This window comes from Lepus europaeus, chromosome 6 (genome assembly GCF_033115175.1).
Source record: "Lepus europaeus isolate LE1 chromosome 6, mLepTim1.pri, whole genome shotgun sequence".
Classification (NCBI taxonomy): domain Eukaryota; kingdom Metazoa; phylum Chordata; class Mammalia; order Lagomorpha; family Leporidae; genus Lepus; species Lepus europaeus.
Genome location: NC_084832.1, coordinates 3779288 through 3791386, shown reverse-complemented (window position 1 = coordinate 3791386; position 12099 = coordinate 3779288). Strand labels below are relative to the sequence as shown.

Below are 12099 nucleotides of genomic sequence, written 5' to 3'. Positions count from 1 at the left end.
AATTTGAGGAGTCTCGGAGTCTGGGGGAGGAGTGTGTTGGTTTGCCTGTGAGTAGCTTTGTGACCTTAAACGGCGTCAGTGTCTCCCATCCAAGTACTAACCAGGTCCGACCCTGCTTAGCTTCTAAGATCGGGCATGGTCAAGGCCGTATGGCCACGGATCAGCGTCGGTTTCTAATGTCGGAAGTGGGTGAGCTAGTAGCTGCTTCTGTGAGTCAGCGTGAAGTGTGTCGAGGACATGCCTTTAAAGATTCCTATGGAAGACCCGGCTGCATCAATATGACCCCCACCTCTTCCCCTTTGAGTGGAACGAGTGCAACAGTACCAGCCAATCCCCGGTTCTTCCCCCATCGGCTGCATTCCTATACTCCCTCGGTGGAACAACATACACAGCATTGTGGTCATCTGCCAACTTGATAAGCACGAAACAGCGGTGACTCTTACCAGAGGACTAGCTCTGCGAGTTCTTACCCTGAGCCTTGACAAGTGGGACCTCCCCATGGCCAGTGCTGCGGCTCACTAGGCTAATCCTCCACCTGCGGCGCCGGCACACCGGGTTCTAGTCCCGGTCGGGGCGCCAGATTCTGTCCCGGTTGCCCCTCTTCCAGTCCAGCTCTCTGCTGTGGCCCGGGAAGGCAGTGGAGGAGGGCCCAAGTGCTTGGGCCCTGCACCCGCATGGGAGACCAGGAGGAAGCACCTGGCTCCCGGCTTCGGATCGGCACAGCACGCAGGCCAAAGCAGCCATTTGAGGGGTGAACCAACAGAAGGAAGACCTTTCTTTCTGTCTCTCTCTCTCACTGTCCACTCTGCCTTCCAAAAAAAAAAAAAAAAAAAAAAAAAAAAAAGTAGGACCTCCCCGAGAGACGTGTGAGAGTAGGACCTCCTCGAGAGACGTGTGAGAGTAGCACCTCCCCGAGAGACGTGTGAGAGTAGCACCTCCCCGAGAGCCGTGCGAGGTCTAAGGGGATGGTTAGAATCAGATGTTTTAAGCTATCAGCATGTGCTTTTGATTCCTAAAAGGAAGGATATAGATGACATTGAATGTTGAGTTCTAAGTCTTGAATTCTGGGGATTGTGGGACCCCTGCTCACTAGGTGAGCAAAGACGGAAGTCCTTGGGCAGCTGGAACACTGGCTTAGCGCTGTCTGGGGTGGTTTTCACCCACTGTGTTGAGATGAGTGGAATAACCTCCGTGGGGTGATAGCTGGCCTATAGGAGGTCCCTGTCACTCAACCCACAGTCATTCTTACCTTTTTAAAGTGTTAAAAAGCGTTGTCACCTTACATATGATTGTCAGCTTACAGGTGACTCACCTGAGATCATAGTCAAATGAGAACTATCATCTTTCCCTTGTAATTATTTCTTTCTTTTATCTGAGAACAGGAAAGCCGATCTTATGACTTGAGATAGTTCCCATTGGTAATAGCATTTTGTTAATGTCTCAAAGTGTTCCGTTATTTTACTTGGCTTGGTTACTTGTTAGGTTAGCAGCTTCATCAATGACAGAACACATGGACTTAAAGTTCCCCATACAGGCAAGGCATAATTTTTCCAGGAATTTTTCATATTGTATGTGTGCAGTAAAAATCAGAGTCTAGGGTCAGGTGCCTGGCACAAGGCCTGGGGTGCTGCTCAGGACACCTGTGTCCCCTGTCAGGTGCCTGGCTTTGAGTCTCTGCTCCACTTGCTGTCCAGCTTCCTGCTCACGTACACCCTGGAAGGCGCCAGTCCCTCCTACCACATGGGAGACCTGGCTTGGGTTCTCCATCCCCAGTGGTTGTGAGCATTTAGGGTGTGAAACATGAGATGGGAGATCTATGTCTGTTCCATCCAAATAAAAATAAATAGCAGAGAAAATGAAATTTGAGTGTAGGAAGCATTCCACACCCAACATCTCAGTTGCTTCTCACAGAATGAACTAGGAATGTGGAGTGTTCTTTACTTTACTTTTAATGTATATTACTCAGTCTTCTGGTGATGAAATGAAGATTTAAACGTTTCCAGAAAGAGCCCAATGGGACTCAAATGTTGGTCCCCAGAGTCTTGTTTTCAGTATTTTGCCAGGCCTGTTTTTCCGGCTGTTTTCTGTGTCCCGGAGTGAAGTTGCAGGATTGAATCCCCGCAAGCAGAAAATCAGAACGGTGCTTTTCATCTGCAGGAATCAACATGCGATGCTCTGCTTCCGGGTACGAATCCCCTCAATTAAGAAACGGAGTCCCATGGGGCAGGGCTGTGGCACAGCGGGTTAAAGCCCTGGCCTGAAGCGCCGACATCCCATATGGATGCCGATTCTAGTCCCGGCTGCTCCTCTTCCAATCCAGCTCTCTGCTGTGGTCTGGGCTAGCAATGGAAGATGGTCCAAGTCCTTGGGCCTCTGCACCTACATGGGAGACCCAGAAGAAGCTCCTGGCTCCTGGCTTCAGATTGGCGCAGCTCTGGCCATGGCGGCCATCTAGGGAGTGAACCAGCAGATGGAAGACCTCTCTCTGTATCTCTACCCCTCTCTGTAACTCTGTCTTTTAAATAAATAAATAAATAAACCTTAAATCTTAAAAAAAAGAAAAGAAAAAAGAAGAAGCAGAGTCCCTGATATCTATGAGCTGTAGAGTTCTAGAGAAGTCATCTTAAAGAAAATTTGAATTTGTATAATAGACATGGCGTTCTACAGATGTTTTTTAAATCCTCTTCCTGTCTGGTACTGTGACTGCACAGCCAGTCTGGGAGCAGAAGCCCCGCCCCCTAAAGTGGTCTCTCTTGGTTTCCCCCTCATCCATGACAAGCAAGGAATCTTCTGGAAGTTCATGGAGAAATGGATTGGAAAAATTTATTTTTCTGCAAAATAAATTTGAAATTCCACGCATGATGTTTTCATGACACTCATTTCCCATGCATTTTGTGAAGACCTTACACGGCTGTCAGACCTGTCCAAACATTTCCAGGAGGAACCTCACTGACTCCTTCCACCCGCGAGTCACCTGGAGTGACAGGGCTGCTCTACTGATGCTTCCTGGTGAAGGAGGTCATCTCGGTGAATCCTGTGCTACGGGACTCAAAGAGATGATTTGGCCTGGTGATTAAAATGCAGGCGGGGAAGCCTGCCTCCCGCATCGGAGTGTCTGGATTTGCTACTCCATTGTGGCTTCTGACTCCAGCCTCCTGCCCTGGTGGACCCTGGGAGGCAGTGGTGGGACACCTGGATTAAACTCCTGGCTTTGACCCCAACAGGACCTCTCTCTTTCTCTCTGATTCTCAAACAAATAAGATAATTTTTAAAAATAAAATAGAGGGGAGATGGCTTAAAGAAATGCTTCAGCTAGTTGTGGGAGGAGTATGCTAATTGGTTACTTTTAAAGAATTCTGCTAGAAATGATGGCCTTGGGATATTTGCCTGTAGTGGTAACGGCAGCCGGTTGTTCTCTGTAATACGATAATGAACTCTCTCAGTCGGACACTCTTGCGGTGATCGGCAAGTGGGAATGAAGCGAGGCCTGCGGGAAACCACATGGAAAACTGCTTTGGGAACCAGCCGTGCCTGCAGCAGTTGGAATTTCTTACCAGGAATACGCCGTAGTCATTAACGTTGCGTAGCATTTTTAGGCGCAATGAGTCTGACCATCATAAACCAACTCGTACTGACGCTCTTGCCCCTGACTTCTCCTTTTCTCCCACTGCCCAAACCCCAGCTCACCTGTCCAACCTTGGGCATGGGAGAAACTCTAGAGAATGAGACCCCAGCCCAGGCCACATTGGTCTCCACTCCCCCAGCCCGGGCGCTGCACAGCCCCAGCTGGCCCCCTGTGTCTCCCTACGCAGAGCCCAGTCTTACTCTTTTCCTCACATTGCCTTCACCGGGGCCTTCATGCAAAGCCCAACCTTGTTGTCCCCTGGAAACACTGACGTCTCAGGACAGTGCCCTGCTCCCTGGCCTTTACAATTCCTGCCTTACCTGGTGCAAGGTGGACAGCCGTGTCCTTCCTCCTGGGGTTGCTCAGGACCCCAGCCCCCCTCCCCACTTTCAGCAGCTCCCTCCTCTTCATACCCATGATCCCCAGGTTTCAGTTTCCCTCACTGTCTCTTTTTGCACCTGCTCAGCATCTGAACCCTGCAAAGCCTCTCCCACCTCCACTTCAGCTACCAGACCCGTCTTCCACCCTTGCAGCCAAGATGGGGACAGTGACGTCCCCTCAGACCTCCTCTGCAGCCCTGCCCCCACCCCTCACAGAGCACCCCCACATCCAGGACCCGACTCCTGGTTGCCATGGTTGCTTCTCAGTCAGTACCCATCCATTAGCCTTTACTTTGAATGACTCCAATTTCAGCCCTAAAACTTTACAGAGTCTCATTTCCTGTGACCTTGTCCACCCCGTGGGCTCTGTCCTCTGCATGTCGATGAGTTGCTGACCATACGAGCATACTCCAAAAAGCTGGCACAAAATGGAATGAAAGGGTAATGTGCATTGTCCGTGAATGTTCGGAGTGTCCCCTTATTTCCTAGTATCTCCCGACTTCCTGGAACTCCACCAGGGCTTTAACAAGTAGCTCATACCCAACAGGAATGCTCTACTGTATAAGGCTGGCGCTCTCACAGTACTCATCCCTCGTCTTCACAGTGCTCCCTGGTTGAATGGCCCATGGTCCTCCATCTTCCCCAGGCATTCTTAATGCCTCTCCTTCCTCCTTCCCTGTCCCCAGTCGGCCCTGGTCCTGCCACCTCTGCATCTCCCACCCCACTGCTCCCCTCTGCTCATCTCTCGCGGGCTCACCCGTCACCCTTGGCTCCTCAGCTCTCCCAGAAGATCTTGCACTAGGGCACCAGGATACTCTTTCAGAGACAGCAGCCCAATCACCCCTTTCTTTCTCTTCTTGAAATGGGCCCATGAGTCCCCTAGTCAGTCTCCCATTACTGCATTTTTAAAAAGATTTTATTTGATTTATTTGAAAGATAGATAGAAGAGAGAGAGAGAGAGAGAGAGGTCTTCCATCTGCTGGTTCACTCCCCAAATGGCCACAACAGCCAGAGCTGAGCCAATCTGAAGCCAGGAGCCAGGAGCTTCTTCCAAGTCTCCCATGTGGGTGCAGGGGCCCAAGCAGTTGAGCCATCTTCCACTGCATTCCCAGGCTCATTAGCAGGGAGCTGGATGGGAAGTGGAGCAGCTGAAGCTCAAACTGGCACTGCAGGCCAGGGCTTTAGCCCACAGCGCCATAATGCTACCCCCCACCCCCCATCACTGCTTTCTTGATCTTCAGGGCTGCCCATTGCTTCCAAGACACCACAGAAACTTCTACAAGATGCACAGAACCCTCTGAGCGCATCGCACTGAGGCCCAGTTTTGTAGACGTATGTTGTCTGCATGCATCGTGTTTGACCAAGGCTGGTGCCGTCCTAAACACTGCTGATTGTTCCAGGAGCAGCCTTCAAGTCCAGCGTTTGCTTGGCGAACACTGGCCACTCGTGTGACCAAAGCCTGCACCCCCCACCCCGGGTCTCCTCATCCACCTGTGGGAATAACCCCTTCCCACGCACAGCGGAAGCTTGCATTCAGCTCTGTAAGGGCGTTCCACCTGCTCGCTTGTCTCTGCCCCTGCACAGGTGCTCTGTGGCCGTGGGGGATCCAGGCACGAGTGCTTCTCTTGTGTCCAAAGCGGCTGGTGTTGCCGGCATTTGGAAGGTGATTGACATGTGCTTGATAAATCAGTGAGTGCATCAACCACGTCGTGATGCAAAGATATTGACAGAAATAAGAAATTGCTCTAAGTGTTGTTGCTGCAGATGCTAAGACGCCACAGGATTGTCCCTGGCGAGTCTCTGTAGGCGATCTGCAAACCGCCGTGAGGGCCCCACTAAGGCGGGAAGTGTGGAGAGCAGTGTCAGTGGGTTCCAGGATGGCTAGAGCTGATTTTGCTTTCCTGAAGTGTCATGTGGTGAGTTTCAGCCACCAGATTTTGCCTAGCAGCCGAGGCCTGAGCCGCGTGCTTTGTGTCCTAACAGGTACTTGAAGCAGAACACGCGGGAGGAGGCGTCGGCGGCCGAGCACGCGCTGAACAGGGAGAAGCTGACTGTTTTGAAACAAGCTCTGAGCGTGGTTGGCTTCAGCACCCCGGTGAGTCGTGGCATTAGGGTTTCACGGGGAAAAGCAAACTTCTGATTTATTCCAAGTTACGCATTTGAAAGCATTACTGAGTCTTATTGCATTGCCGCTGTGAGGGTAGCCATTGGGAACTCAAGGTCCAGTCCCCATCACCTAGGGGTTACTTTGGGTGGGGTAGTGGCCACAGGCAGACAGCACATAGAGGGCAGCGTGGGAAGCATGGGGAAACAGAGAGTGGTAAGAGGAGGGTGTTTGTGGCTTACCAGAGAGCAGGCGCAGCTCTTGCCCAAAAGGAGAATTGCATGTATCCATGCAATTAATGAGATCAGTTCCCTGAGAAAACTGGTAGTTATAAAGTAGCAGTTTTTACTGCTAAGAATCACTATGAAATGAATCGCATCGCTTTGTTGAAATAACTTCCTGCACAATGTTTATTTGCTTCTTAATGAATTACCAAACATCTGCAAGCATTAGCCTCCTCGTGTGTGAGACCTCCCGCTGTGCAGTGATGTCTCCGTGAGAACAGAGATGCTCCAGCCCATGCCAGAAACCTGCAGGCTGCTGGCCGTGTGCACACGTGGCCAGGGAGATGGAGGAAATGAATGTTTCACATTGTTTGATTTTAGTTCATCTAATTTAAACAGCCCTGTGTGCTTAGAAATTGCTGCATGAAACAGTGCCAGTCTAGAGGAGTGGGGCTAGGACAAGGGCCTCTTGGAGTTCCCACAGTTCTCCGTTTCACCGTGTGTTATCTCTGGTCTCCCCCACACACACCCCCATTCATTACGGCTATGCTGGGGTGACTGCCAAGCCCTCATGAGCCATCCATATCAGCCTACAGCGGCCACTTTGGGATGCCAGGAATTCGAAGCCTGGATGGACTGTCAGTCTGAGACGTCCCTTCTCATCTCGGAACCCAGCGCTTGGGTGGACTCGGGTCTTTGTTATTCCGCTGCCCTCATAGTGACAGCAGTGGGCAGAGGGTGGGCAGGTGTGTGCAGAGAGGGTTAGGGAAGTGGGATTCGGCTGAGCAGATTCACTGCCTGCGCTTGGCTCTGCCCACCCTTGCTACACTCGGAGGCTGGAATCCAGAGTCTGCAGTGCCAGCCTGTCTGGTTCTCTTTGCTCTGCCCGTCCCGTGTCTGCGTTTCTGTCCTCTTCCGATTCCTGCTCACTCACTCTCTTCCATCTTTGCATTTGCTGCTTCTGGGCTTTCCACTGTCCTTTCCCCCCTCCCACCATGCCTGACATTTCGGCTTCCTTACAGAAAATGGGGACACAGATAGGGGTAGCGAACCATTCTGCCAAAATACCAGTTGCTTGGAAACGGGGCTTTGAAAATCCATGATTGATCCTCAAAGGCAGGGCCAGCAAAATGCACCTGCTGACCGAGCCAGCTGATGGAGAATACAGCAGCCTTTGCGGTAGGAGACACGTGTGCATTTTAACAAAAGGCGTGCGGTTCATCTCTTCATCTGGACCCTTTGGAGTGACTTGAAGTGGATGAGGATTCCACTTAGGAGGGACAGGCTAGCGTCCAGCGGGATGTGAATGATGGTTCTGGGCCGGCAAAACCCTTGAACAAAAACGTGTGCAGGTGATGATGGCCACGTGGTGTTCATCATGGCACTTGCACCCTTGCCCTGCATCCAACCAGCCGGGCGGCAGGGCGTCCCTGTTCACCACCTAGAGTCACAGAGCAGCAGTCTCTCCTCCACTCCCAGCGGTACTTGTTCTCTCCTTGGTCCCAGCCCCCATCACACTGTGACACACACTCAAGATGGTTCCACAGAGCAGCCAGGACCTCAGTGAGAACAGTGGCCGTGCAGAGGTGCCCAGCTGGCAGGACGCCAGGACAGTCACGAGAAGCTCCCAGGGCTGCTTGGAAAGGGAAATCTTGGGGCTGGTGCTGTGGTGCGTAGGTTAATCCTCCACCTACAGTGCAGGCATCCCATATGGGCGCCAGTTCTAGTCCCCGCTGTTCCACTTCCGATGCAGCTCTCTGCTGTGGCCTGGAAAAGCAGTAGAAGATGGCCCAAATGCTTGGGCCCCTGCACAAGCATGGGAGACCAGGAAGAAGCTCCTGGCTCCTGGCTCTGGATCGGCGCAGCTCCGGCCATTGCGGCCATTGGAGAATGAACCAACAGACAGAACACCTTTCTCTCTGTCTCTCCCTCTCACTGTCTGTAACTCTACTGCTCAAATAAATAAATAATCTTAAAAAGAAAAAAAGGGGGGGAATTTCTGTAGGCTGCCGGCTACTTGAAGAGGCTGGGAAAATGTTATCCTGTTTAGCATGACAGAATTAAATTTGAAAAACTCACGTAGGACTCAGAAGCTACCCCAAATGTGGAGTGTTGTGCCACAGCTGTGGGCTGTCTGAACCCCAAGTTGCGCATTAGGAAACCGATGCCCAGAGGCCGGATCGCTTGTCCCTGTAGGGCTCTGCCTGCTGTAAGTGTCTTGATCATCCTGCTACACAGTTGGCGCTCTGCAGAAAAGCAAAGTCTACCTTACAGCTTTTTCTCGACTTTTCATTCTTGCCACCAGGTAACTGACCTAAACCCAGTTTAAGGTCTTGCACCTCTCCTGCCTTCGAACACAAACACTCTCCTACTTCCTGCCACCTTCCTTTTCAACACAGCTCTTGCCAACAACATCCTTCTCTTTTTCCCCTGAGCTTTCCTTAAAATACATTACAAAGCAGTTAGCATTTGGCTGAAGCAGAGTTGTTTGCATGCGGCTGCCTGTGGCCTCCAGCAAAAGGGAGCAAGCAGTTCTGTGGTCGGCCATGGAGGCATCTCTTAAGAGATGTAGAAGAGGGTCAGAGTGGGGGCCGCAGCAACTGCCCCTGGCTCACCTGCCTTCGCCCCAGTCTCCCCAGAGCACAGCCATGAAGTCTCATCTCCCAAGTGCCCTCCATAGCCATGGGCATTTCAATGTCTAGGTGATGTCAGAGTCATGACTTTGCATCCAATATCATTTCCTCACTCTCTCATATCCTAGAGGGGACCTAGAGGGGACTTGGAGGGGATCGGGAGAGCCACAGAGATTGGCAGTTCTGGGATGCAAGGTCTGTGACCTGCAAAGTCGCCACCCTTCTCAGGGGTCCACCTGGGTTTTGCAGCCCACTTTGAAGTTTTAAAAATATGTGTCTTTTAAGCAATCGGATTCATTCTGTGCATTTGCAAAACGCCCAGGAGGTGGAGAACCTGTTTGTGATCCTGGCAGCTATACTGCACCTGGGAGACATCCGGTTCACGGCCCTCACGGATGGCGACTCCGCTCTGGTCTCTGACCTCCAGCTGCTGGAGCAAGGTCAGTGGAAGCCACCTTCCCATAGCCACCTTCCGAGCTGCAGCTCTGCAGAGGCACCGGTAGAGGGAGACAGAGTACGGACAGCTGTGCTCCTGAGGCCCCGGAGGGGAACGAGGGTCCACTTTGTTCTTGTTCCTTATAGACTGCTGTGGGGTGGGTGAGTAACGAGATGCGCTGCTCTGTTCTCATCCCCACGAACAGCATGGATGCTGCAGACACCAGGGCACGGTACTCTCCCCCCTCACCCCACGGCCCGGCGTATTTTGGGAGCATGTTATTAGCTAAACATTTTCAACAAATACACTTCACTTCCTGGCACAGATCATGCCGAAAAACTCTCCTCTTAGAGAATGTCTTCTGAGTCATTCCTAGATTCTTTTCAAAATATCTTAAAGCCACAGAAACCACGGGTAGTCGTAAGCAGCGAATCTTCACCCACATCAAAGCGATTGAGTCTGTATTTTGGAAAAAAAAATCACTGGATGCCATTGTGGGTACCAGGAGCGAGAAAACCCAGCTGGGCTGCACTGCTCAGAGCCACGAGAATCCCTTACGGTGTGGAGTGAGATGCTTCTCAGCTTGGGTTACAGCGGCCGTTCCTTGTCTTTAATAAATGCATTTTCTAACGTGCATAAATGAGTAAGTTATAATCATGAAGCCTAGTGCTATGGTGTCAAGAAATGGATGCTAACTTTTCGTTCGTAACACTGCTTTGATTTTAGTGGCTGGGATGTTACAAGTGTCAGCGGATGAACTGGCGTCTGCCTTAACAACTGACGTTCAGTATTTTAAAGGTGAGTTTCCATGCCCTAGCGGGCCTCCTGGGGGATCTACAGTAGATACAGCTTTGCCCATCTCCACCCTCCGAAAGCGTGTCTATGAACTGAATGCCCACGAGAGGACCATTGTGAGCCTGTTTGGTCCCTCTCAGTGACCCTGTGTCTGAGATCATCGGATGGACTGGTCACCGCTGTGAGCTAATCTGTCATTTTGCAGAAACAAAGCCAACACTTCTACAGGATGCATCAAGGACAACGTGGGGCCGTTCTGCCTGCGGGGCTGTGCTGCCCTCTCCCCCTCTCCCTCTGTTACTGGGTCGCAGTAATAGCTGTCATTTGTTGGGTGTTTCTGAACTGACCGGCATGGTGCCAAGTGCCACAGACGTTATAGTTTTTGGTTTTTGGTTTTTTTTATTTTATTTCTCCCACGTCTGCTGTGAGTTGGGCATAACTCTTTCTATTTTAAAACATGAGAAAACCAAGATCCAATGAGATCAGATTCCCGTGCATGCCACGTTCCCAGCAAATGGCATGTTTGGAATGAGAACCTAAAAGCACCTGAGTATTTTTAGTGATTAGCCTGACCTCCATGCCACAGCCCCTCTCGCCACTCAGTGAGCACCCAGGTCGGTTTTCCACCTGCTCCTCAGTTGTTCACTGTAGATCCAAGCCCCACACCTTCCTCTCTGTTGCAGCTGCCGGAGCTCAGCATCCAGTTGAGTGTTCCCTGACCCCTTGTGACTGTTCCTTATTTCCCCAGAGACCACACCTGCAGTGTTTGCACACGTGGCTAATGATTGCTGAGTGGCCCCTCCTCCCAGAATCCCCCTGCCACATTCTTGATTAGTGCATCTCCCCATTATCCACCCAGTCTCCCCGTTATCCACCCAGATGCCAGCGTCTCCCTTGGTTCCTCCCCTCTGTCTCCCTCTGTGAAGCAGCGCAGACCATGCCAGTTTGACCCTTCAGGTTCCTCTCATTGTTTCTAATGTCCCTTCTTCATCATCCCATCCCCTCCGCGGTCAGTGGCCAGAGCCTCCCCGCTGGTCTTCCATCTGCCTGGTCTCCTGACGCTCTCCTTCTACCTGGCTCCAGGAAGGCGAAGGCGGCTTTCGCCCGTGGGTTACAGTCTTTGGCAGACACCCTCCTCGGGGTGGGGAAGCCCAGCACCGCAGGATGGCAGGGGAGGCCCCTTCCCACATGGGCCATATCAGCTTCCTCCACCACGTGGACTCCGGGGACCTTGCTTGTACACCTGCTTTCTCTGCTGCTTTGTGCTGCTGTGCCCCTGCGGCCTTGAACTTGGGGCTCTCTGCCTACAGTGCCCATTGTTGCTTTGTGGCTCAACCCATTCCAGCAGCAATTCTCCTCCCATACTTGTGCCTCTGACCGACTGACAACCCACTCAGCCCTCGCCTCCCAGGGTCCTCAGCCTGTTTCCATCCCCCACCCAGACTGAGGCACAATCGTGAGCCCCCGTGGCCAAGGCCTTAGAGTGTGAATTAAAGACCCCCGTTCACTCACAGCTCCCCAGCAAGCTGTAATGGACTCAGTTTATGCTCATCCTTTCTCTTCTCGTTCCCTTCTCTGATTTAATCTCTATGAAAACCCCCGTACCTCAAGATTTTCGTTGCTATCTCTTTGAGAAAGATGTAGGAATTCCTTCTTTGAGGCTCCGTCTTACTGCCAAGTGCCAGCCCCGCCTTGTGCCTGATTAGACCACGTCCTTGGAAATGTCTAATTTTCCTGATGGTCAGGATGCCTTGGGATGATTCCATATCCAGCCCAGTGTGTTGCTGATAGAAAACCTGTTTGGAGGGGCCTGATTGACAGTTGCCTCAAAGTCAAGAGCTGTGGTCAACCTGTGGAATAAGACTGAGTGCATATGACCTCATTTGGGGGGACGTTTCACAC

General features: G+C 51.7%; 1 protein-coding gene across 1 annotated transcript in view; it reads left to right on the top strand.

Annotated features, from left to right (window-relative positions):
• MYO16 (myosin XVI) overlaps nucleotides 1-12099 on the top strand; it is a 514229-nt gene that overhangs the window by 260922 nt on the left and 241208 nt on the right. Inside the window, exons 16-18 of the mRNA XM_062195254.1 lie at nucleotides 5989-6100; nucleotides 9289-9406; nucleotides 10129-10200. Of these exons, the coding sequence (XP_062051238.1) occupies nucleotides 5989-6100; nucleotides 9289-9406; nucleotides 10129-10200 (302 nt within the window). The remainder of the gene's footprint in view (nucleotides 1-5988; nucleotides 6101-9288; nucleotides 9407-10128; nucleotides 10201-12099) is intronic.